The sequence below is a fragment of the Chiloscyllium plagiosum genome, unplaced genomic scaffold, assembly GCF_037043375.1.
Source record: "Chiloscyllium plagiosum isolate Xiang-an unplaced genomic scaffold, Cpla_swu_hap1 HiC_scaffold_36, whole genome shotgun sequence".
Classification (NCBI taxonomy): Eukaryota; Metazoa; Chordata; class Chondrichthyes; order Orectolobiformes; family Hemiscylliidae; genus Chiloscyllium; species Chiloscyllium plagiosum.
The window spans coordinates 4,284,103-4,310,767 of NW_028270174.1; the positions used below are offsets into that span (position 1 = coordinate 4,284,103).

General features: G+C 45.8%; 1 protein-coding gene and 1 long non-coding RNA gene across 6 annotated transcripts in view; one reads left to right on the top strand and one right to left on the bottom strand.

The window, feature by feature from the left end:
- Window positions 1-24,189, bottom strand: part of LOC148139888 (uncharacterized) — a 132,338-nt gene extending 108,149 nt beyond the window's left edge. The window contains exons 1-2 of the long non-coding RNA XR_015753300.1: window positions 24,062-24,189; window positions 6,651-6,861 (exon numbers count right to left, since the gene is read on the bottom strand). This is a non-coding gene — a long non-coding RNA (uncharacterized LOC148139888). The remainder of the gene's footprint in view (window positions 1-6,650; window positions 6,862-24,061) is intronic.
- The window catches only part of LOC122539525 (protein RUFY3), a 70,853-nt gene that overhangs the window by 19,824 nt on the left and 24,364 nt on the right, over window positions 1-26,665 (top strand). For all 5 annotated transcript variants that reach the window (XM_043674475.2, XM_043674479.2, XM_043674476.2 and 2 more), the window contains 9 exons: window positions 7,209-7,382; window positions 13,414-13,531; window positions 14,567-14,668; window positions 16,489-16,612; window positions 17,745-17,809; window positions 20,926-20,991; window positions 21,866-21,935; window positions 22,711-22,812; window positions 24,812-24,928. In XM_043674475.2, coding sequence (XP_043530410.2) covers window positions 7,209-7,382; window positions 13,414-13,531; window positions 14,567-14,668; window positions 16,489-16,612; window positions 17,745-17,809; window positions 20,926-20,991; window positions 21,866-21,935; window positions 22,711-22,812; window positions 24,812-24,928 — 938 coding nt within the window. The remainder of the gene's footprint in view (window positions 1-7,208; window positions 7,383-13,413; window positions 13,532-14,566; window positions 14,669-16,488; window positions 16,613-17,744; window positions 17,810-20,925; window positions 20,992-21,865; window positions 21,936-22,710; window positions 22,813-24,811; window positions 24,929-26,665) is intronic.

Genomic DNA, 26,665 nt, shown 5'->3' on the forward strand with positions numbered 1-26,665 from the left:
GCTGTCACTGCCCTTGTAAGGTTCTGCCCCTCATTCGAGACTATCCCACCAGAGGGTCTGCTCTCTCTTCCTTCCTTGTTTTCTCAGTCTTGCACTTGCTCTTTTTTCTTTCATGATTTCTTTTTTTCTCTCTCTCTCTGAAGCGCTATCTCGCTCTCCTTTTCTCTGTTGTATTCTGTTTTTTTCTTTCGCATTCTCTCTTTTTCTCATGCACTCTTTCTCTCTTTTGCTTTCGCGTTCTCAGTCTCTCCCCTCCCCTTTCTCTCCTTTTTTCTCTCGCGTTCTCTTTCTTTCTCTCATGCACTGTATCTTCTCTCATTCTCTTTTTTTTCCTCTTGTATACTGTTCCTCTCTTTTGTGCACTCACGTTCTCTCTCTCTCCCCTTTTCTATCTTTTTATTCTCTCATGCACTCTCTCCTTTTTCTCATGTTTTTTATTAGATTATGATTAGATTCTTTTCTGTCGCTCTCTCTCTCATATATTTTCCGTCCACCATTTTGGCTCCTTAAATCGTCTTGAGCTATTAGCTCCAGACACACCACCTGACATCCCTGTTCAACACGTCGTTCCCTGTCTCCCTCTTTGTAACTACTTTAACCACTCCCTGTGGGAGACTGTTCCACAATTTCTCTGCTCTCTGGAGAAGGGGTCTCTCCTGAATTTCCAAGTGGATTTATTTGGGATTGCTGTTCACTACTACTGGTCCGCTCCCCAAGTGGAAACCTTTCCATCTTCCCTGTTCTGGATTTGCAGTCCTCTGCCAGTTCACCGCTCAGTCTTCCCTTTTGTGGGAAAAGAGCCCCAGCCTCGCCTGTTTTCCATGTGGGTCAAGACCACCTCACGTTTGCCCTTGTCCCTGGAGTCTTTGTTATACCTTTCCCAGTTTTTCATGTTGCTTTTAGGAGCACAAAGATCCCAGCTCTGTATTCTGCAAGACGCTGCACACTCTGTCTCTGAACCTGTTTCAATGCCAAGATGTAACCAGCTGCAGAAAAATGATTTTGCTGTTAATTTGGGTGCATCGAGCTGTCATTTTTCACTGGTGGTTTAGATCTACTTTTCTGTTCAATGTATGTCAGATGCATTCTGCATTGCTGAAATGTAACGCCTCTCCAGTGAACCGTGCCTGCGAGTTATGCTTGGGAGATTTTCAAGTATTTCTGCACTTCTCATTTTAGCTTTTTAAAAAAGATTGGCAGTTTTAAATTTAACCCCCTCACTCAGGCTGAGATTGCCACTTATCAGAGGAAAATCTTTGACAGTTAAACCACATCTAGATACAGACCATCACCTGTTGTACAAACTGCTAACTGTTCTACATACTGCCCTAGGATTCTGTTAGCTGCATACTGCTGTGATCTCTAATGTTTGCGGTTAATTAGGGAAGGTTAATACTCAAACCAGTTATGTTTAGCCTTGCATGAGCTGTGAGAAAATTTGACTGAACAAATCCAGTTTTATCTCAAATTCAAAAAGAGAGACGAAAAGGCAATATCAAATGAATCCTGCCAAGAATTCGAGAAACACAGACCGATGAGAATGTGGAATTTGGTACGACTGGGGCTGCTTGAGGTGATCAGGGTGGATTATTTGGGAAGGAAGCTGGAGAAATGAAGTTATATTGGTTATGGAAGAACAAGGCATAGACTATTTTCCAAATGGGGAAAGGCTTCAGAAATCTGAAGCACAGAGGGACTTGGGGGTGGGGGCGGGGGTCGAGTTCAGCATTCTCTTCAGGTTAACAGGCAGGTTCAGAAGGCAAATGCAATATTAGCATTCATGTCAAGAGCACCAGAATACAAGAGTGGGGATGTACTGCTGAGGCTGTATAAGGCACTGGTTAGACTGCATTTGGAATATTGTGAGCAGTTTTGGGTCCTGTATCTAAGGAAGGATGTGCTTGTGTTGGAGGGTGTCTAGAGGGGGTTTACAAGAATGATCCCAGGGATAAGAGGAGGGGTTGAGGACCCTGGGTCTGTACTTAATGGAGTTTTGGAGGGATGGGGGGGCGGATATCTAATTGAAACTGACAGAATCCTGAGAGACCTGGAGAGAGTGGACATGCAGAAGAGTTTCCACTGGCTAGGACCTGAGGGGACAGCCTCAGAGTGAAGGGAGGATGTTTTAGAACTGAGATGAGGAGGAATTTCTTGAGCCAGAGTAGGGTGACTGTGTGGAACTCATTGTCACAGAGGGCAATGGTTGCCAAGTCGTTGAGTGTGTTTAAGACAGACAGGTCCTTGTTTAGTAAGGGGTTCAAGGGTAACAGGGAGAAAGCAGGAGAATGGGGTTGAGAAACGTATCAGCCATGATTGAATGGCCTAATTCTACTCTATATCATCTGGTCTTATGGCCAGCAGGATCGATCTGCACGTTGAACAAGGGATTAATTAATGCTACAAGACAAGAAGTGGCTGTTTAACCAGTAAATCCCTATCTGTGCTTTCCTGGACAGGTCTGTAAAAGTGCCATATAAATGCAAGTTTTGTTGTTGTAGGCGTTTGCAGTGAAAGCAATCCTTTTGATCAAACAGTAAGTATTAATTTTGAAGCGCTAATTATCGTGGCAACAGTCCCTTAGAAACACATGATGTCAGCAGAGTTTAGAACCTACCAGAACGCTGCTGTTTTTCCAGGCATTTTGGAACAACGACTTCAGAGTGGGTGGATGACATGGATTAAAACAACCTGAGGTTTTAAAAACCCAGGATTTGGAGATTAGGTTTAATTGTGTTTCCAGATAATGATGAGGGAGTCACAGCTCCATAAATGAAGGAGAGACTATTTCCACAGACTTTAGGGTCACTAAGCAGAGGTAACAGATTGTTAAAGAGCCTTAGCCGAGCTGCTTTTTTAATGCAGCGAGTTGTGGTGATGGTGGTCTGGAATTTGGCGTCTGAGGGGGCAATGGAAACCGGTTTCTTCTCAACGTAGTTAACATGAGAAGGTGCATGTTGCTGACTGAGCCAACCTTTGTTTCCTGTGCATAATTGCCCCTGGAGGAGGTGATGATGAGCTACCTTCCTGAACCGCATCCTGACTTGGAAATATATCGCCGTTCCTTCACTGTCACTGGGTCAGAATCCTGGGATCCCCTCCCTAGGGGCATTGTGGGTCTACCTGCAGTGGTTCAAGAAGGCAGCTCACCCCCACCTTCTCAAGGGCAACTAGGGATGGGGTAATAAACGCTGGCCCAGGCAGTGATACCCACATGCAATAAATGAATACGCAACGTAAATGAATCTGCTTCCACTGCCTCTTTAGACAGCAAATTCCAAATGACAGCAGCACACTGCACTTAACAATAAATAAACTGGATTTGACTATGGACAGTGGGGAAAGTGGGAGTATTTTGGACAGCACCTTCAAGGAACTGTCACAGGCATTCTGGGCCGAATGGCCTCCTGTGTTACATATTTCAGAATGGAGGGCAGCTGACCTGTAGCATGGAATATTTATGTAATTCTTTCTTGCATCTATTAGTAAATCCTTTTAATGGAGAAATATCGGAAGCCTCTGAATGATTCACTGTCCTCAGCCCTCGTTCTAGTCAAGGGTAGACTCACTCAGGTAGCTGGTGCGGGTTGTTGCTTATGAGGTCAAGGCGCTTGTGTTTGTACCTTGGATGATGGCAGCTACTGGATATGAGTCAGGACCCAGAGGGACATGATGGATGATCGAACCGGCTCTGTTTCCGCAACAACTAGAAATGTTAATTTGAACCAGTTTGATCTTGGGAGCAAGAGGAGTCCATTCACCCCCTCAGGGGGTGTTCTGGCATTCATTTATGTCCTGATTAAATTACAGGAGAAGGCCATTCAGCCCGTTGTGTCCACACTGTCTCTCTGAGTGTTTTACTCGTTGCCATTCTCCTGCATTTAACTCAGCGCTGTTCCATTTATAGATAACACTCTGACTGTAATGAATGGGTCACTTGAAGGTGCCAGTGTTCTGTCTTCTCACTCCACTTCTATCCCTCAGTTTGTGATCAAGCAGATTGTGTCATGTTTCTTTCTGCCCTCCATCGCTGGGAAATATTGCTTAAAAAGTTGAGGGTCCCTGTTTTCTCGCCTTTTTTTATTGGTGAGTGAAGAAACCGTGGTTTTGAACCGGTGTTCATCTCTTACAGCTTTCAGTGTTTCTAGCTTTTCCCTCGATTCGATGTTGCTCACTGGTCTTTATAATGTTGCAGTCTTTCTGATGGAGACATACGGCAATGTGCCAGAGTTTGGGGGAACCTGAATTAACTGAGGGATCGGGCAAGTCTCCTTCCAGCAGAGACAGTGAGAAGAAATTAGAATTAGGCCCTTCAGCCCAACAATCCACCCTCTGAAGAGTAACCCACCCAGATCCATTCCCCCTACCCTATTATCTTATACTTACCCCTGACTAATGCACCTAACCTATACATCCCTGAACACTATGGGCAAATTAGCATGGCTAGTTCACCTAACCTTTGGACTGTGGGAGGAAACCGGAGCACCTGGAGGAACCCACGCAAACACTGGGAGAATGTGCAAACTCCACACAAACAGTTGCCTGAGGCGGGAATTGAACCCGGGTTCCTGGTGCTATGAGGCAGCAGCGCTAACCACTGAGCCATGGTCCCGCCCATAAATGTCTTCTCTTTGTGAGTTGTGAATCTTTGGAATCCTGTATTCCCACAGGGTGTGGATGCTTCATCCTTGAATATATTGAAGGACGAGGTCAACAGGATTTGGTCTCTGAGGGAACCAAGGGTTAAGGGTGTTGTATGAAGTAACAATTCTGAAGGGGTCAGTCCTGCCTTCAACATCAAGCTCCACCCAATCTGATGACATCATAAGGAAATGCCAGTCATTGGGTCCCAAAGGGGTTGGATCTGTGTGTTAGTTCTTCTTAGTCTTTGTTACAATGCCTCCCTCAATAAGGTAAGTTGTTTCAAATTGATTTAACCATAATTTTGTTTAATTCAAAGTCCTCTTCTCTTTACTACTCACTTGTAACTTTCCCCTACCACTTGGCCCTTCAGACTTTGGCAAGGAGAATAGTAGTAGGGAGCCTACCCCAAGTACTGGCCAGTCTTGTTTGGCATCACAGCGTGTACAAAGGATGGTGAGGGTGAATTTGAAGATGATTATATTGAAGGGAGAGCTAGCTCAATTGGCCAAATGGCTCCTGTATTATGGGGAGATTTAATGGAGGTGTTTAATATCTGGATGGGTTTGAATGGAGCAAATAAAAAAAAATGTTGGCACTGAGAGCTAGGTTGGGAGATGAGGGAGTTGGTTTCGATAGTGAGTTGTTGTTGTTGTTGTTGTTATGATCTGGGACCCACTGTCTGAAAGGGCACTGGAAGCAGATTCAATAGTAACTTTTAAACAGGGGAACTGTTGTAATCAAATCGGGACATTTCTGGTTGCAGGGCAGTGCAGGAAGAGTTGGATATGATGGCTCCTGTGAAGGGCAGATGGGGGCTTGCAAGTGTGCCGCTGTTTGTGTGTGTATGTTCATCTTATGGTTTTCAATGAATAAAAAAAATTGCAGCTCTGAAACAAAATAGACTATCGACCTTTTAGAAATGTCTGTGTTACCAACATACGTACAGTTTTCCTGAAGAAGGGCTTATGCCTGAAACGTCGATTCTCCTGCTCCTTGGATGCTGCCTGACCTGCGCCTTTCCAGCAACACATTTTCAGCTCTGATCTCCAGCATCTGCAGACCTCACTTTCTCCTACGTACAGTGTAGGCCAATCAGTACTGTGCACCTCTTCCACCTTTTAACCTGCAAAGTGTGGGCATCACTAGCTGGATCAGCATTCATTGCCCAGTCCCTAGTTGCCCCTTGAAGGTGGAGTTGAGCTGCCTTCTTAGTCCATGTGCTGTAGGTAGACCCACAATATCCTTAGGGAAGGAATTCCAATATTTCAACCCAGTGACACTGAAGAAGCTGCGATATATTTCCAAGTCAGGATGATGAGTGGTTTGGAGGGGAACTTGCAGGGGGTGGTGTTCTCGTTTATCTGTGGCCCTCGTCCTTCTACATGGTAGTGGCTGTGATTTGGAAGGTTCTGAGTGAGGATCTTTGGTGAGTTTCTGCAGAGCATCCTGTAGATAGCCCACACTGCTGCTAGTGAGTGTCAGTGGATGGAATGGGTGTCAAAGGTGATTGAATGCTGTTGTCTGATGGAGTGGAGCCAATCCTATGGGATTTGAGATTGAGTGATAAAGACAACCTGAACCTTTGGCTAACTCCATTCTCTGAGAGCTGTTGTAATGGATGTGCACATAGCAGTCAGGAACTGAAGTAATTTATTCTCCACAAAACAATACCTTCATGAAAATGAAATGAGAAGTCAGAGCTTATGGCCATGTTGACTTGAATTGGAGGAAAAGTGTTGCATTTTAATTACAGTAACAAGGTGCTACAGATGCTGGAGTCTGAAATGAGAACATGACAAGGAGCAAATGGAGCAGCCGGTATCATGGTAATAATAATCCTGAACCCCAGGCTAAGGTTCTGAGGATTTGGGTTCAAATCTCATCATGGCAGGTGGTGAAATGTAACAATTTACTTCATTAAATTCTGGAACACACAATTAACATATTGTTATAAGGACCCACCTGAGTCATCAACGTCCTGTCTAGGGAAGGGAGTCTGTCATCCTTACCTGGTCAGGCCTACATGTGATTCTGACAGTGCAGTGCCCCCTCAGCGCTGGCCCTCTGACAGCACATCGCTTGCTCACGCTGACCCTTGGACGGGGCGGTGCTCCCCCTGCACTGACCCTCGGACAGCGCAGCACTCCCTCACCACTGACTCTTGGACACTGGTGTTGATTAATGTTTCCTGGTCTGTGGAGTGGAGCTCCCATCTGTGAGCTGTAATTGAGGTAAATAGTGTTGATATATTTAAGGGAAGACTTGTTAAACAGCGACAAAGTCGGGGTTGTAGTGTGAGGGTGCTGCTGGTGTGAAGCCTCTGGAGTGGAATCCTATCTGACCCAAAACATTACCTCTGTCCCTCTCCACTGCTGCCAGACTTGCTGAGTTTCTCTGGCATTCTGTGTGTTTATTTCAGATCTCCAGTGTCCGCTTTCACTTAGATTTTACGTGAGTATGATTGTGCTTTCATGAATGAAAGTGTCTAGTTTTTCTAGGTTAATGTTACTTGTTATCTGCTGCCTTGTGTAAACGTTTAATGTACTTTTAAAAATCATCTGTTTCAGACCCGAAAGATCCCATTGCGATTGAGCGGTTGAACTTGATGAACATGGCAAAACTCAGCATCAAGGGTCTCATTGAATCGGCGTTAAACCTGGGACGGTCACTGGATTCTGACTACGCCCCTCTGCAGCAGTTCTTTGTGGTAATGGAACACTGCCTGAAACATGGCCTTAAAGGTGAGTAACTCCAGTCCACACACAGCTTGCCTTGTCTTTGGGGAGACATTCTCCCTTTCAGCAAGACGTGCCTCAAACCTAAACTCCATTTTATAAACCACACGTGAATGCGTTGATGGAGGAATTTTGTTTGAGAGGCTTGTTTAGTTGGAGTCTTTTATACCTCAAAGAGAACATTTAGCCCATCAGGGTCTGTCTTGCTCTCTGTAGAGCAAATCCTTCACGTTCACTACTTTATCCTCCTGAGCCCCACACATTCACTTCCCGCTAATGTCTTTCAACTCCTCCACGTCTACCTCGTGGGCACCCAGGTCTTGTCATGTAGGGATAAAAATACTCATCCTCTCAGCCCCTTCCATCTCTGCCAGAACCTTAGCTTCCGTTAACAGGGAACTGGTTTGCTTTATCTACACCTGTCCTGATATTTCAAACCTCTCTCCGATTTCCCCCCCAATCCCCTTACTCTCCAGCTGAGGGAGAAGTGGGGGGTGGTTGGGCAGCTCAGTGCAATGGGGGTTTCTAGTCCGGGGGGTGGTGCTTGATCATAACAACTGCGGCTGCTCCTGTCCTTGGGAGGCTGTAGTACACTCAGCAGGGATGCTGGCTTCTGTTCAGTCCCCATTGCACCCAGCTCCAGCTCCCTTTGACAGCAGGGACCTCCTCCCTACGCCTTCCTTCATCTCACCAGTCAGGAAGGGGAGGAGGGAGAAAGGGCATCAGAATTGTGGTTGAACAGCGAGACCGAGGGGTGCAGGTACATAGTTCTTTGAAAGTGGTGTTGCAGGTAGACAGGGTGGTGGAAAAGGCATTTGGTATACTTGCCTTCATCTGTCAGTGCATTGAGTACAGGAGTTAGGAGGTTATGTTACGGCTGTACAGGGCATTGGCTAGGCCACTTTTGGAATATTGTTTGCAATTCTGGTCTCCCTGCTATAGGAAGGATGTTGTGGAACTTGAAAAGGTTCAGAAAAGATTGACAAGGATGTTGTCAGGGTTGGAGGGTTAGAAGGGGAGACTGAATGTTTTTCCCGGAGCCTCAGAGGCTGATGGGTGACCTTTTGAGGTTTATAAGCTCCTATTCCTGAGTGTGATGGTAGGAAGAACACAGCAGTGAACGCACTACAAGAATGTACAGAAAGACGGCACACACCGACCAGATCCTGGATTACAGCAGCAAGCACCTGAACACACACAAGAGAAGCTGCATAGGGGCCCTGTTCAAGAGGGCTACAACACACTGCAGCACACCCGATCTACAAAGAGAAGAAGAACATCTCTACAGAATCTTCGCAAAACAGATATCCCCACAACCTCATCCGCAGATCCCTAACAAACACCACGACAAGGTCATGCCATGACCTGACTCACTAGCCATGCTACCTTACATAAGAAACGTCTCACAACTGCTCCAGACCTCTCCGCCCACTGGGATTCGTGACAGCCCATAATCTGACAGCCCCGCTCCGACAATAACTCAGCAGGACAGAAGACCTGATACCCATAACGTGCAAGGTTGATGTAATTTACAAGATTCCATGCAAAGACTGCACAAAACACTATCTAGGACAAACAGCAGACGACTAGTAATCCGCATCCATGAACACCAACAACTAACCACTAAACGCCACGACCAGCTGGCCCCAGTAGCCCCACACACAGATGACACGGACCACAAATTTGACTGGGACAACACAATGATCATAGGACAAGCCAAACAGAGGACAGCCAGAGAATTTCTAGAAGCATGGCACTCATTCACAGACCCTATCAACAAACACATAGACCTAGACCCAACGTACCGGTCTCTACAAGAACAACTACAGCTGGAAGCAGCAGGAACGGAACCAAATAAATTCCAGAAGCTACAGGACAGCAGCGCTTCACGGGGGGCTCCAAAGCACCGAAGATGTCCCCTGGACAGGGGACAAAACGTCTGCAAATCAAATTCCCAGCTCGCCGAAAATCACCGCAACCACAGGAGAGGTTTATAAATCGTGAGGGACATAGATAAGATGAACTGCCAAGGTCATTTTCTTCTATTTGGGGGAATCCAAAACCAGTGGGCATAGCTTTAAGGTGAGAGGGGAAAGATATAAAAGGAACCTGAAGAGCATTGTTTTCACGCACAGGGTGGTGTGTGCTTTAATCGAGCTGCTGGAGGGAGTGGCACAGGCTGGTATAGTTACCACATTTTAAAAATATTTGGATGTGTACATGGATAGGAAGGGGTTAGAGTCAAACAGGGGATCCAGTGGCCTAGCAGTACGATTGCTGGATTGTTAATCCAGAGACCCAGGGAATGTTCTGGGGACACAGATTCAAATCCTGCCGTGAGATGGAGGAATTTGAATTCAATAAAAATCTGGAAAAAGAGTGTAACCATGACCATGGATTCCAGCAATCCATTGTTGATTGTTGGAAAACCCCATCTGATTCACTATTGCCCTTCAGGGAAGGAAACTGCCATCCTTACCTGGTCTGGCCTACATGTGACTCCAGATCTACAGCAATATGGCTGATGGGTAATAAATGCTGGCTCAACCAGCGACACCCTCATCCTGTGAATAAATAAAGAAGATTTAAAAAACCACCAGTGAATGTGACTCGTTCACTTCAGGAAACCTGGTCAGCATGGAGATGCTGGGCTGAAGGGTCTGTTTCCGTGCTGGGCCCAGGGGGATCTAGAAGGAATGGGTGAGGATGGATACTGCACAAAACTAGTTTAGGTGTCTCTAATGTGTTTGACGAAATAAACATCAGTTATACAGCATTGTGATTATTAATGAAAGAACCTTTGAATAATTCAACTCCTGTGTGAGCAGGGTAGTTCAGGTCTGTACTGGGTGAGCTGGGATTCTCAATCCTGGGGCTGGGGGATTGATTTCTTTGATGTTAGGAAGATCTGGTGAGTTGTAGAATGGGCAGGTAATCACAGGAGAAGGTTAAAGTTATATCTGTACATTGTCCAACAACTGTGTCGATGAGAGACTGGGGGTGTTTTCCCTCAAGGAGAGGAGGCTAAGGGTGAGGGGAGGGAACTGATTATGATTTGGATGTGAACGTAGGAGGTAGAGTTCGTAGTTTGCAGATGACACTAAAATTGGAGATGAAAATTGTCCACCAAAAGTGGACAGTGAAGAAGGTTACCTCAGAGTACAATGGGATCTTGATCAGATGGGCCAGTGGGCTGAGGGGTGGCAGATGGAGTTCAATTTGGATAAATGCGAGGTGCTGCATTTTGGAAAGGCAAATCGGAGCAGGACTTATACACTTAACGGTAAGGTCCTGGGGAGTGTTGCTGAACAAGGAGACCTTGGAGCGCAGTTCATAGTTCCATGAAAGTAGAGTTGCATAGATAGAATACTGAAGAAGGCGTTTGGTATGCTTTCCTTTATTGGTTAGGGCATTGAATACAAGAGTTGGGAGGTTACGCTGCAGCTGTACAGGATGTTGGTTAGGTTACATTTTTGGAATATTGCATGCTATCCTGATCTTCCTGTCGGAAAGATGTTGTGAAACTTGAAAGGATTCAGAAAAGATTTACAAGGATGTTGCCAGGGTTGGAGGATTTGAGCTATAGGGAGAGGCTGAACAGGCTGGGGCTGTTTTCCCTGGAGCGTCGGAGGTTGAGGGGTGACCTTAGAGGTTTACAAAATTATGAGGGGCATGGATAGGGTGAATAGACATAGTCCTTTCCCTGAAGTGGGGGAGTCCAGAACTAGAGGGGCATAGGTTTAGGGTGAGAGGGGAAAGATATAAAAGAAACCTAAGGGGCAACTTTTTCATACAGAGGGTGGTGTGTGTATGGAATGAGCTGCCGGAGGAAGTGGTGGAGGCTGGTACAATTGCAACATTTAAGAGGCATCTGGATGAGTATATGAATAGGAAGGGTTTGGAGGGATATGGGCCGGGTGCTGGCAGATGGGACTAGATTGGGTTGGGATATCTTGTCGGCGTGGACGGGTTGGACCGAAGGGTCTGTTTCCATGCTGTACATCTCTGACTCTATGATGGAGGTGAGAGGCGTGAACAGGATTGTTAGGGAGAAACGTTTCCCCTTTAGAGCAGTCAATAACCAGGGGGTGCAGGTTTGGGGTAAGAAAGGGATTTGGGGAAAAAGGGTCTTTTTCCTCAGAGGATGGAGGTTATCTGGAACTCACTGCCTAAGAGAATGGTAGATGCAGAATCCGACAAGACATTGAAAAAATATCTGAGTGAGTGACAAAGGATATAAGGCTATGGGTCAGGAGCTGGGAAATGGAATGAGAATAGTTGGATGCTTCTTGGCTATAACCAACCTGATGGGCTGAATGGCTTTTTACCATGCTGTAAAAACACTCTAACTTTATGTAATCTGTCCTAAAGTGTTCACAGGAATAATGACTAAACTGCATTTGACCTTGACGAAGCTTTTGTAAAGATTCCCAAAAGGGTGGTCACAGAGCGAGGTATTTTTAAAGGAATGTCTTAAGGAAGGAGCGAGAGGTGGGAAGGTTTGTAGGAGGGAATTGTAAGAGTGTATTGTTCCAGGAAGATGAGGGCTTATCCCCTGGCGATGGAGCAAGGGAAATTGAGGAAACTTGAGAGGCCAGTGTTTGGGAGGAGGGAGGGCAGAGAGTTCAGATGGTTGTGACCTGAAGATGATTATGGGGATAGAGAGACCCTGGGGGGGATTTGTACCCGTGGGTGAGAACTTTTAAAAATTGATTAAGGTTTCCACCCATTTTGACGCTGGTTGGTTTGTGCTTTAGGCTGGGCGTTGTTTTATCTTAATGTTAAACTCCAATAAAATATCATCAAGCACAGCATGCACCTTCAGTATTGTCAACTGAAAAACTGGAAGCTAAAATAACAAGAGGAAGTGCTTGTGAGCAGGGTTCTCTCTGCACAGACACTGGGGAAGCTGGGATTGTTTGCCTCTGAGCAGAGATGGCTAAGGGGAGGTTTGATCGAGGTATTTATAGAATCATAGTCATACAGCACAGAAACAGACCCTTTGGTTCAACCAGTCCATGCCAAATATAATCGCAAACCAAACTAGTCCTACCTTTCTGCTCCTGATCCATGTCCCTCCAAACCTTTCCTGTTCATGAACTTATCCAAATTTTAAATGTTGTAACTGTCTCCACATCCACCACTTCCTCTGGAAGTTCATTCCACATATGAACCACTCTCTGTATAAAAAAAAAGTTTGCCTCCCATGTCCCTTTTAAATCTCTCTCCTCCTTATCTTAAAAATGTGCCCCGAGTCTTGAAATCCCCCATCCTTGGGCTACGACACTTATCATTAACAGAGGAAATAAAGGTTTTTGCAATGGCTGGGCTGGCAGGTACCAGAGGGACGCTGAAGATCAGCAAGAAAAGAAGCAGGAGGAAGCACTGACTTTGTTTCCAAAACCGCGAGCTGTTGTGGTCTGGGACATGCTGCCCGAAAGACTGAAGAAGCAGTTTCAATAGGAATTTCCAAGAAGGAATCTGACTAATATTTTGGAGGGGTGACATGAGCTGGGGTTGTAGGGAGCGACTGGGGTGCAGGCTAGGATGGACTGTATAGCTCTTTTTGAAGAGGCCAGCACAGCTGCAATAGGCTGAATGGCCTCTCCCTGCTCTGTCTGAACCTATAACAACTCCTCAACATCTGCAATGAATTGGATTGCCTGGAGAAATCCTGTATCACGATTAGAAATGAACTAGGTGCTGGTGCTGGGGTCATTGTTAAACCTACTGTCAAACCCACGGTGCAGAGATTCCTGACCCCTCAATGCTTCAAGCTGTCATACTGTAGACCGAGGTTCACATTGTTGCTTAATGTTCCATCTCACTCCGACCAATCCTTTGATTGTGTTTAGACCTGATTTTCCCGAGAGCCCTTGTGAAGTTGTGATGGTTTTATCTCTGGTTCTGTTAAAGTAGACGACTGTCCATGGCTTTGTCTAAACTTTTTGTTTCTTTCTCCCCTAAAGTTTTTTTTTTCTGATTTTTTTTTTTCCCGCCAGTGTTTTAGTGTTGTCCATTCTGTGTTTTTCCACAGTTAAGAAAACATTCCTGGGGCAGAATAAGTCGTTCTGGGGAGCGTTGGAGGTGGTGGAGAAACTGTGCCCGGAAGCCAGTGAAATCACAGTCAGCGTGAAAGACCTGCCTGGTTTGAAGTGAGTATACTGACTGGGGCCGTGACATTCGAGAAGCCAGCTCTTCGATAAGATCCCTGAGAGGCCTTACTGGGACGTTGCTGGGAAAACATTGCTCCCCACAAGGGGCTGGGAAATCAGATGGGTGGGGGCATCTCAAGGTCAGAATAAGGAATGGCCATTTCAGACTGAGATGAGAATCGGTTTTCCCTGTTACGGGTGGTGGAGTTCGGAATTCTTTACCATGTGATCAACAGACACTTGGGTGCTGAGGATTCCAAGGATACAAGAGGAGAATGAAATTGGAATCTGAGTTAGAGGGCGACGGCGTTGCCGAGGTAATTTGACCAGACCTGTAATTGAGAGACCCAGGCTAGTGCTCTGGGGACGTGGGTTCAAATCCCACCACAGCAGCTGATGGACTCTAAAATCCAGGCAGTAAATCTGGGATATGTGGTCAGTCTCCGAAATGGTCGCCATGACAATTGTTTTTGTATGATCCTATCTGGTTCACTAGTGTCCCTTTTAAACTTTGAATCTGCCATCCTTACCCTGGTCCGGCCTCCAGGTGACTCCAGACCCACTGCAGTGTGGCTGTACCTTACCTGGCTGGGCACGCCACTCAGTTCAAAGGGTAACATGGGATGGCCTTACCGATAGTGCCCACATGGCCTGAGTAAATAAAGAGAAATAAACTGATCATGCCATGACTTCAGTGAATGGTGAAGCAGGTTTTAGAGGGGATGAATGGCCCAGGCTCCTATATCTTGCTGCCTTTAAAGTAAGGCGTTAAATATTTTGAAAGGATTAGTAGGTAGATTCCTGACTGAGCAGGGGCAGCTGGGAATATGGAATTGAGGCTACAATCAGGATCAGTCATGAATGGGCTAGCAGGCTGAATGGGCTAGCAGGCTACATGGGCTGAATGGCTAACACCTGCACCTCATTTGTATGTTACTGCAGTCGTCGTTGATAAACAGCCCTTAAACAAAGGTTGTACAACAACAATGTGCATTTTCGTAGGCCCTTTAACAAAGTAACTTTTGATGCTTGTAGGACTCCGGTTGGCAGAGGGAGAGCATGGTTACGTCTGGCTCTGATGCAGAAGAAGCTGTCAGATTATATGAAGGCGTTAATTAATCGGAAGGATCTGCTCAGGTCTGTGTTTGCACATCTCTTACTCACGTGAAAGGGTTTGTGATGATCCCAGGTCAATTGAGCCAAGTGACCCCCAATTGTGTTCCTGAATTTTTTGACAGGTTTGGCCTTTTAGTCATCGCTTCACTCCAGTTTGGGCTCAATATTCCTAGTGACCCGGATCAGGAAGCTGCCGGTATCCATGGGAAGGTGTTAGCTAGGGGTGGTGTCTGGGAATAGTGGCTGTTTCCAAGACAGCAGGAGGGTAGGCCTTCTAGTCCCCTTCATGGTGTGGGTACCACTGAAGGGGCAATTTCGAGGGATATCAGCCGGACTGATACCGCAGGGTGAGGGTTGCCATGGCAGCAAGTCCAACATTAGAGATGATGTCAGTGGGCGTCATGTGATGTGCCATCTCCTGGAGGAGATCTCTCCTTTGGATGTTGCAGCTTCTCTTGCTGAGCTGTTTGTGCTGAATTGCTGACCTCCTGAGATGCCTTTTACCCACATTAAGAACGTTTTCCACATGTTTCCAGAATAGGGCTAAGTTTTCCAATGGCTATGATCCCAGCTGATGGTAGTGCTGGACATGTCTGATCCCAGAATAAGATCTGGCTTGACAGATCAGTCTTTGAAATTTAACAAGATGGTCTTTCACTGAAGCACGTAAGCAAATGTGTAGCCAGTGTGTGCTTTTAACAATAAAACAGATTAGTACATGAAATGTTTCGTTTAAAATCAAGATATTAAAATGTGTTAGTTTGAAAGATTCTGAACACTGAATCAAAGTCCCATTTGCTTCCCAACACGATACTTTAAACCTACACATCTGTAACTGCCACCATTCAGTTCTGCTGCTGTGAACTGTAAAGTGTTTTCCTTTTCAATATTCACACAAATGAGAGCTCAGACTTTCTCAGTCTTTTAATAATTCCAACCAAACACTCCTGGTATGGGCATTTTACAATCAATCCTGTATTCCACAAACTCTCTTCTTTCAGGGAGCTCAATTATTTCCTTTTAACTGTGCTAAAAAATCTCCTTTTTATCCTTGGACTGACTAATCTTGTACCTGACTTCAGCCGGGTCTCCTTCCGCTCATGCTGGACTCTGCTTAACCCCTGGTTTAATGTTCTCTCTCTTTTCTCTCTCTCTCTCTCTCTCTCTCTCTCTCTCTCTCTCTCTCTCTCTCTCTCTCTCTCTCTCTCTCTCTCTCTCTCTCTCTCTCTCTCTCTCTCTCTCTCTCTCTCTCTCTCTCTCACACACACACACGCTGTTTTTCTTTTTCTTGCTCTCGCTCTGATCATAAACCCTCACAGTGTAAGCAGCCTTCCATTAACTCTGCAGAAGGCACACTCCGGTTCTGGAGTGACTGACCTAGATACCATTTAAGCCCTTTGACAGAGGTAGACCAACACCCATATGCCACTGGTTTACAGTTTTTCATTTCAGTGACTTTGTCAGCGGCAAAACATTCACTTCCTGTGTTACTTATTGTCGTAGGTCTAAAAGAAAAAATGACGTTAATATGTGCAAATTCTGTACCTTTTATCCCAATATTAAATGATGGAATTGGCTTTGTGTTACTGTCAGGTTTTGGAACTAGTGATCAAAATGTCAGGGGAAGGTCATTCACAGAGCGGTGAGTTTCCTTCACTCTGAGACGTGTGAATCTTTGAGAATCCACGGTCGCTCTGGAGTGGAGCATTCCAGTTAATGTTTGAAATGACTACGTTTCCTGGCCAGGCAGGGATGTAGAATTCAACCACGGGATAGAATGGCAGGGTAGGTTTGAGAATGGGCTTGTGCTTCAATCCTTATGACCATCTGCTCTTCACCAGTGAGTTTTACGAAACCAACGCTCTGATGATGGAAGAGGAAGGAGCAGTGATCGCTGGGCTCCTGGTTGGGCTGAATGTCATTGATGTCAATCTTTGTATGAAGGGTGAAGACCTCGATACACAGGTAGGAGCATGGAGTTATCCTCAACTCACTGTCTGACACTTTCAAACATCTGCAAAGTGGCAACAGCTGAATAGCAAGTGAGGGGATGGCCTATGATCGGATTAACTGAAGCAGAGAGATGATTACTAAATATTAAAAATAAGGTGTTGCTGGAGATCGGGCCTATAATCAGATCTTGGGTCATCCCTTCATTTGCTATTCAGCTGTTGACACTTCACTCACACTGTCTGACTCTGCAGAAACCTATTATTCAGCTGTCAGCTCTCCACTCACACCCTACGTATGATCTTTTGATCTGTCAGCTTACAAATTCTGTGCTTCCCTTCACGTCACCTGATGAAGGGGCAGCGCTGTGAAAGCTTGTGATTCCAGATAAACCTGTTGGACCATAATCCGGCACCTCCTCATCATTATTGTGTCTGGATTAGTGTTGCTGGAAAAGCACAACCGGTCAGGCAGCATCCGAGGAGCAGGAAAATCGATGTTTCGGGCAAAAGCCGTTCATTGTATGGGGTCACTGAACACACAATCTGTAGGTGCTCACTGCATATTGATAAAAATATGTGCTGACAACTCTTAAGCTTATTGTGTGTCTTTTTTAGATCTGTAACGCCAATGTGAATTGCAAATGTCTATCAGTATAAATAAAAAAGAATTTACATACACCATCACCATGTCATTTGGTCCATTAGGAGAAAGTGAGGACTGCAGATCCTGGAGATCAGAGTCGAAAAGTGTGGTGCTGGAAAAGCACAGCAGGTCAGGCAGCATCAGGAATTCCTGATGAAGGGCTTATGCCTGAAACATTGGTTCTCCTGCTCCTCATATGTTGCCTGACCTTTTCCAGCACCACACTCTCAACCCCAACTGGTCCATGCTGTCTGTATGTCCACTTGCTCTCCAACTCCCAAACCAAGTGAAGAAGTCTCTGATTCTATCCCATTTAAGCTCTTTTGTCATTCTGAAGCTGGTTTGGAATACTAGATTGTGGTGGTAGATAATGAGTGATCGGCAGTGCGGATGCTGATTAACGGTTGTGTACATTTCTGCCAATGTAGTGAGCCCTGTCTTATTCTGTAAGATTCTGTGAAATGATGGACCATGATCTTAACTCTGGTTCTGTGTGCCTCAGGTGGGAGTGATCGACTTCTCGCTGTATTTGAAGGACGGAGCCCACAGCAGTAAAAGTGCTGAGGGGTAAGTGACCCTGTGTAACGTTGCTTTATCTAATCCTCTTGGATAACTCTGTACATGAACCTTCCATACCTCTGGCATATGCCCAAGTCTTTGCAGTCAGTTCATCACTTTGCAGTTTACTGCCACAGATGCACAGCAAGATCCCGGGCAAGCGACACACTGGTTTATAACGTTAACCAAAAACTGAAGTTGCTGGACAAACTCAGCAGGTCTGGAAGCAACTGTGGAGAGAAACAGAGTTAACACTTCAGGTCCAGTGACCCTTATTCAGAACAGGACCTGAAATGTTAACTGTGTTTCTGTCTGTCCATAGATGCTCCCAGACCTGCTGAGTGTCTTCAGAAATTTGTGTATTGGTTTGATTTCCAGCATCCACAGTTCTTTATAATGTACCCTGCTGCAGAATAAATAAATAAACAAACAAACAAACAAACACCATTACCAGACATCGATCTGCTGAAACACCCAGAGATGTGTCTGTCCTTGTACATTATGATCTGATTGTACTGTGTGCAAAACAACCTTTCACTGTACTTGGGTACAACAACAAATCAAATCAAAAACTCCACTACAGTCTGTGCCTGAAGAGTTTGAGCTGGCTCCTAAGTTATGCAGTGAATTTCACAGAATTATGGGACTGAAGGAGGCCATTTGGCCCATTGTGCCTGCGCTGGATCTATTCCCTAGCGCCAGTCTCCTGCCTTTTCCCCATGTCCCTGACCCCCATTTCAATCCAAATAACGATCCAATGCCTCTGTTGTCTCTGCCTCTGCCACATTTCCACCACAGACCCTGTCTACTCTGAGTGAAACAGACTTCTCTGACATTGCCCTTGCTTTAGTTGCAAGTCACTTTAAATGTATGCCATCTCATTCTTCTCTCTCTCAACGACCACCCCCCCCCCGCCCAGCACCCCTGAGCAGAACCAGCTGCTCCCTATCCAGCTCCCTCACTAATTTGAAAACTTTTATTCAATCTCTCAGCTGCCTTCTCTCCAGAGAGGAGAGCTCCAATCTCTTCAATCCCTCCTTGTCCCTAAAGTTTCTTAGTCCTGGAGCCATTCTCTTACATCACTTCTGCGCTGTGCCCAATGGGTTCCCGTCCTTCCTGTAATGTGGCGCCCACACCTGTACACAATACTTCTCGTGAAACGCTGGCCATTCATGGTTGAAAATAACTCGAATTGAGTGATTCATGTAACATTTTGTTGTGGAGAACCTGTAAGTTAGATTTGCATTTCTGTAGTACCTCTGGCAGTCTTGGGACATCCTGAGGCAGTTTACAGAAAATCTTTATAAGTGCAGCTGCATGTTGTACATCAGAAAATGTGACCGGTGATTCGCACATAGCAGGATCCCACCAATAGCAACGTGGCAATGGCTGGGTCATCTGATAGGGATGCGCACTGAGGCAGGAACGTTGTTTTCGACACTGAATAAATCCCCTGCTGCCAGATGTTTCCATGGGATCTTGTGTCAGCAAAGTACAGGAGCAGGGATATTTTGCTGCACTTATACAGGGGACTTGGTGATACCACCCCTGGAATATTATTGTGTGCAGCTTGGGTCTCCTTATCCGAGGAGGGGTGTTCTGGTGATGCAGGGAGTGCAGCAAAGGTTTCCCAGACTGACACTCTTCCTGTTCTGAGGAACAATTGCCAAACCAGAAATGTTAACTTTTGACTTTTCTTCACAGGTGCTTTCCAGCAAGTTCTTTTTTTGTTTTTTTTGTTCCTGGGGTGGTAGGACTGATTGGTTCAGTTAGGACTATATTCGCTCGAACTTAGAAGAAAGAGGGGAAATCTCATAGAAACCTATAAAATTCTAATAGGACTAGACAGGATAAACACAGGAAGGGCGTTTCCAATGAGCAAGCAGTCACAGTCTAGGGATATTGGGAAGGCCATTTCGGACTGATGAGGAGAAATCTCTTCACCCAGAGAGTGGGGAACCTGTGGAATGCCATCCCACAGGAAGTAGGTGGGGCCAAAGCATTGAATGTTTTCAAGAAGGATATAGTTCTCAGGGCTAAAGGGATTAGAGTGATCGAGATGTACAGCATGGAAACAGACCCTTCGGTCCAACATATCCATGCTAACCAGATATCCCAACCTAACCTAGTCCCATTTGCCAGGATTCCTGATAAAAGGCTTTTGCCCGAAATATCGATTCTCCTGCTCCTTGGATGCCACCTGACCTGCTGTGCTTTTCCAGCACCACACTCTCGACTCTGATCTCCAGCATCTGCAGAACTCACTTTTGCTATAACCCTCTTAAACCCTTCCTATTCATGTACCCATCCAGATGCCTTTTAAATATTGTAGTCGTACCAGCCTCCACCACTTCCTCTGGCAGCTCATTCCATACACGTACCACCCTCTGCGTGAAAATGTTGCCCCTTAGGTCTCTTTTATATCTTTCCCCTCTCTCACCCTAAACCTGTGCCCCTCTAGTTCTGGACTCCCCCACCCGACTTTGTCGATTTATCCTATCCATGCCCCTCATGATTTTGTAAACATCTATAAGGTCACCCCTCAGCCTCCAACGCTCCAGGGAAAACAGCCTCAGCCTGTTCAGCCTCTTCCTGTAGTTCAAACCCTCCAACCCTGGCAGGGTTGTAAATCTTTTCTGAACCCTTTTCAAGTTTCACAACTTCATTCCGATAGGAATGGGACCAGAATTGCTCACAATATTCCAAAAGTGGCCTAACTAATGTCCTGTACAGCTGCACCATATGGGGGGAAAAAGCAGGAACGGGGGACTGAGTTGGATGCTCAGCCGCGATCATACGGAATGGCAGAGCATGATTGAATCGCCTCCCCCTCTACTTCCTGTGTTTCAGTCTCGGATGACAAGTGATCGGAGGTTAATGGTCTTGCCTGAAAGTTGCTCTCTCTGAAAATGCAGCACTCTTTCAGTATTGCATCGGAGTGTCAGTCTGGATGTGATTGGGCTACAAGGGAGGTCTAACCCCACATCTTTCAGATTCTGAGGGGGGAGCATTAATGAGGGAATGCCACCAGGAGTTGGTGACCAGGTCTGCTTGTCACGTTTTAATGTTTGCTTAACTGTTGCACACTCAACCGATTTAAAAGCAGGAATTATCTCCTTTCCTAGGGATGGGCAAATTACTGCCATTTTGGATCAGAAAAACTACGTGGAAGAACTTAATCGACACCTAAGGTATGAAATAATGTGTTGGTGCAGGACTAGCTCTACTTTAGAGTCAGGGTCAGAACTTTCACAAATCATCACAGACTGAGCAGCCCCTCCCTGCTCACTGTCCCCTGGTAAAGTGATTACAGAGCTGCTGTTTGCAGCTGGAGAGCTCGGGTCTCCAAGTTATAGGAACAATCGAGGTGTTGAGGAAGATGCCAGTGAAGAAATGATTTAGGAAGATGATACTGAAACTGAGAGTGTCTAGCTCAGATATCTGAACGGACTGGGACACTGACTGCAGAACAGAGAAGATTGAAGGGTGCACTTACAGAGGTGTTAGTTATTCTCCAAGGCAGGTAATAGGGTTGACTTGGAGATGTTTCCGTTTGTCCTGGAGTCCAGAAATAGGACATCAATATGAAAGTCACTGATAAATCAATACGCGAATTCATGAGACTTTTATTTTAAGAATCAGAGAGTCCCTACAGTGTGGAAGCAGGCCACTCGGCCTATTGTGTCCACACCGACCCTCCAAAAAGCATCCCAACCAGAGCCACCCCCCTATCCTATCCCTGTAACCCTGTATTTCCCATGGCTAACCCTCCTGGCCTGCACATCCCTGGACACTATCTGCAATTTCCTATGGCCAATCCACCCTAACGTGCACATCTTCGGACTGTGGGAGGAAACCGGAGTACCCGGAGGAAACCTAAGGTGATAAGAATGTGGTGGCCATTCCCACAGTGATTGCTCAAGGTGAATAATATAGACCGATGTAAACCTGTGACGGAGGAGGGAACAGAGGGATGAGGTGGGCACTTGGCCTAAATGGCTAGTTTCTGTGCTGTAAATCCAAAACCTGCAAGTTATTCAATTACCATAAATTTTTTTCTTGCAGTGCAACTGTAAATAATCTACAAGCAAAAGTGGATGCGTTGGAGAAATCAAACACAAAGCTTACCGAAGAGGTCAGTGGAATTTGGTGCAGTTCATGCCTTGTTCTTCTGTGTGATCTGTCCGAGACAATGTGGCAGGCTGGGTGTTAGAGAGGGAATCGCAGTAAATGTCTGACCATACCGGTGTGATGGCAGTGGAGGATTTGAATACCAGGGTGGACTTTGCTCATCCAGGTGCCTTTTGGACTGGACTTTGACTTGTTGAGTACACTGAGCTTGTCAGATGAGGAGTAGCTGGGGATTCTGGGTCTGTACTTGATGGAATTTAGAAGGATGAGGGGGATCAATACTGAGAGGCCTGGGTAGAGTGGACATGGAGAAGATGTTTCCACTGGGAGGGGAGACTCTGATCTGAGGCACAGCCTCAGTGAAGGGGTGAAGGGAGATGGGGAGGAATTTCTTCAGCTCAAGGGTGGTGAATCTGTGGAAGTCATTGCCACAGAGAGCTGTGGAGGCCAAGTCATTGAGGATATTAAAGACAGAGATGGACAGGTTCTTGATTAGTAAAGGGATCAAGGGTCATGGGGAGAAGGCGGGAGAATGGGGTTGAGAAATATGTCAGCCACGATTGAAAGACGGAGCAGACTTGATGGGCCGATTGGCTGTGTTAGACAATCGCGGCTCTGTGAGTCATATACTTTCGCTGTGTTCTGCCTGTCGGGGAGTGGGGGGGTAGCGCGTGGTATGGGGGTGCGGGTCGCTTTCATACTGTGGTAGTGCATCCTGTTTTTCATGGAAGATTAAAGTTTACATTATTTTCCCCCCCTCCCTACCCCCCCATTTACAGCTTGCAGTAGCAAACAACCGAATCATCACCTTGCAGGAAGAGACGGAACGAATTAAGCAGGAAAATGCCTTCTACTCCGACTCGACTCGGAAGAAGATGGAAGTAGGTACATTAGGAGGGGCGCACAGTGTTGGTTAAAATTCATCTCCAATCACTTTGCCCACCTTCCTTAAAACAGTAGGAAATTAATTTCAATAAGGAGAACCTGCGTTTATGTAGCATCTCTGCTGTGGTGGGACATCCTGAGGTAGTTCACTGTTTTAAATTAAACCTGTAGGAACTAAGCTGCCGCAACCTATTCCTAACCTATTGGCTGAATAAATCCCCCTGAACAATAGCTGGGTGAAGTGAATGTGTTTACGTTGCTTCCATTTTGTATGAATTGTTAAGAGTTCGTTTGCTGTTTCAGCTCTGAAATGGGAATTAGTCTCAGCAGCCAGTTTCTGCCTGGCATCCCTAGTTGGGGCAAGAGCGCTTAAACCCCTGTATTAAGTTCGCTGATTCATTTGGCTTTGCTGATCTAATAGTGATTTATTCCCCCAAATTGGATGTGGTTCGCTGAAAAGAACATCTCTGGAGGTATTTTATTCACTGGATCTTGATGGGACAGTAGCTCCATGTTAACTGGATCCAATTATGAATATTCCAATCAGTCTGCACCTTTTAACTCTGCAGGTTCACTTGATGGGATTCAGGCCACACTGTAGAAAGGGAACAGTTTATCATGTGGTGATAAATCACTCTCAAGGTTCTATTTCTTTGTCACTTCTCTAGTTTCTTCTCAGTTCTTTTAAATCTCCATTGGTTAAGGAGATTGGATGTGAGCCCGATGATAGATTGAAGGTCCTACACTCCTGTGTTGTCTTTGTGCTGTTATAAACTCTTGTTCCCACTGAGTTTCTTCACCCTTTCATGGGACGTGGGTGTCCTGGCTGCCTGTCCCTAATTGTCCTTGATCCGAGTGGTTTACTGAGTCATTTTAGAAGGTAGTTAAGGATCAACCACATTGCTGTGGGTCTGGAGTCAGGCCAGACCAGTTAAGGACGGCAGATATTGTTTCCTCAAGGACTTTGGTGAACCAGATGGGTTTTGAAACAATCAGTGGTAATTCACATGATCATCATTACTGAGACAAGAATTTTAATTCCAGATCTTTATGAACTGAATTTTAATTTTACCAGCCGTCCTGGATGAGTGTTTGATGTGTAATAACATTCAAGGCTGTGAACTGAATGTGTGAAAGTCAGACCAGTGTAGACAGTCGTGTATTTTTGACAGTACAGACCTAATGAGCTGAAGGGCCTCTGCTATAGTGTCTGATTCTGTGAATCCATGTCTCCATTAGCCTTACCTGTGGTTTACTGGTCAGTCCAATTGTCATTACGCCACTGTCTTCCCATTGTGGTGTTCCAGGCCAAAGCTAAAAAGTGAGACATGAAGTCTACTGACCGAAATAACACATCGCGATAGCTCTCTTCGGCCAGACCCGAGGTGTTATTCCTGGTGGTGTTGCAATTCATAAATAGTACACTTCTTCATATCTCTGTGCAGGGGTAGGGGTTAAGCTAGTTAATGATTAAAGGTAGTCAGTAACAAACAAAACTAGCAAAGCATGTGGAAGCTAAATGGATAGCATTCACAGGGCATTCAGATTATCAAGACCAGTGGCTAAAAGCCAGACTATTGGAGGAGGTGGGTGAAAGAACAGCCAGTGTCTGTGAAGGAGGTGGGAATCAAAAATAATATAGGTCCTGAGGATACTGAAGTGTGAGAATTATAATGTGCAAGCTGTAATTTCAGGGTGAACTGTATCCACCGGAGAGAGCTGGAAGCTTCAGTGTTGAGTGGTTCCTCTCCATACCTGAGCATTAAATAAACAATCATCACCCGTCCCCCTGAGGTCCTCCATCAGTTTGTCAAATACCTACAACAGGATGATTCTAGTACTGGCAAAACACTGAATATAGCAGGTTTTAAAAAGTAAATCCAGGGATGGGATTTTTAGTGTCTGTAGGTCATGAAAGAATTTGGCACTGTTTTGTTTTTCTGACACTTTGCCCAATTTCTGAGGTCTAAAGTTCAATGCTTTTGTGTTTTGCAGGTGGGAAAGCCAGATGGGAATGTGGAGGGACAGGTTCCGAGACCCCCTCGCCAGGGGACAGATGATGTCCATACTGAGACCAGGAAACAACTGAAGGAGGAGACGCAGCTCCGTCTGGTCGGTCACTACAATGTGATAGGGTTATAGAATGATCACTGCACAAGGGTAGACCATTCAGTCCGTCTCCCATGCTGGCCCTTAAGGAGCAGCTGACCTATTTCCCCTGCCATGTTTCCCAGAGCGGTGTGGTCTGTGTTCTCCCCGTCAGATCTTGCAGATTCTGGGCCAGTGTGTTACAATCCAAGTCCTAGCCCAAAATGTGCCCTGTTCAGGTTTATCTTTTCCTGTTGGAATTAACTCCCCAGAAGGTCAGGATCCTGTCACCCTTTATTTACACGGGGAGAGTCCTTGACACTCATCCAGCTCTCAGAGCGAACAGAACCCCTAGCCCTCCTGTTTATATCTGTCAGCCAGGGCTCCCTGATTGGGGCTGTTAATTAGGTCTAATCAGGGAACTCTGATTCTCAAGTATACATAGTTGACATTGTTACGATCACTAGACTGTTCCTGTTCAATCAGCCAGTGAGAGGTGTCTAAACTCACCAGTACCCTGAGTCAGGTGAGTTTTTTAGTATTTTAAATCCATGTGTAAATATTTCGGATTATCAAGACCAGTGGCTAAAAGCCAGACTATTGGAGGAGGTGGGTGAAAGAACAGCCAGTGTCTGTGAAGGAGGTGGGAATCAAAAATAATATAGGACATGAGGATACTGAAGTGTGAGAATTATAATGTGCAAGCTGTAATTTCAGGGTGAACTGTATCCACCGGAGAGAGCTGGAAGCTTCAGTTTAAATCCACGTGTAAATACTGCTGTGGTTTAGTTAATCGGTAGATTGGATAGGCTGGGCAGGTGCTCCCTGGGCAGAGACAGACGTGAGGAATTTTGATTGAGGTTTTCAAAATCACGAGGGATCTGGCAGAGCGGGGGGAGAGCGAGAGAGAGAAAACCAGGTCCCATTGGTGGAAGGATCAAGAATCCGAGGGCATTGATTGGTGAAGGCTGACAAAAGGAGTGATGATAAGATGAGGATAAACGTTTTGCAGTCATTGAGTGGTTAGGATCTGGGATGGACTGTCTGAGAGTGTGGGGCAGGCAGTGGTTAGTGTCTGGGATGGACTGTCTGCGAGTGTGGGGGAGGCAGTGGTTAGGGTCTGGAATGGACTGTCTGAGAGTGTGGGGCAGGGGGGAGACTGTGTGTGTGTGTGTGTGTGTGTGTGTGTGTGTGTGTGTGTGGCGCAGTGTGGATGTCTAGTGCCAGGTGCACAGTAAAGGCAAGCTGTTTCAGACTAAGAAAAAGAGAAGTTGCTGAGCTTTGAGGTTGGGGAATCTTTGAAAATTTCCACGCCACAGGGTTTTTGACCGAAACTGATACATTTGTAGTTTCTAATGACATCAAGCAACGTGGAATAGCACAGTAAAACAACACCAATGTAGATGATCAGCCATAATCTCGGGGACTGACTAGCTTACTCCAACTACTCCCTGTACATCCTGCAAACTGAGCTAACTAACTCCTGCTTAGAGTCACACAGCACAGAAATAGACCCTTCAGTCCAATCAGTCCATGCTGAACATAATCCCAAACTAAACTGGTCCCACCTGCCTGTACCTGGTCCATATCCCTCCAAATGTCCTGTCTCCAACAGTATAATAAAGCAGTTAGAGCTCAGCAAGGCCATTCAGCCCAGTTTGGATGGGTTGTTGGGGTATAGAGTGATGGGCTCAATTCAGTGGTTAGGGTCTGGAATGGACTGTCTGAGATCACAGGAAGAACATTCTGAACCTCTCCCCT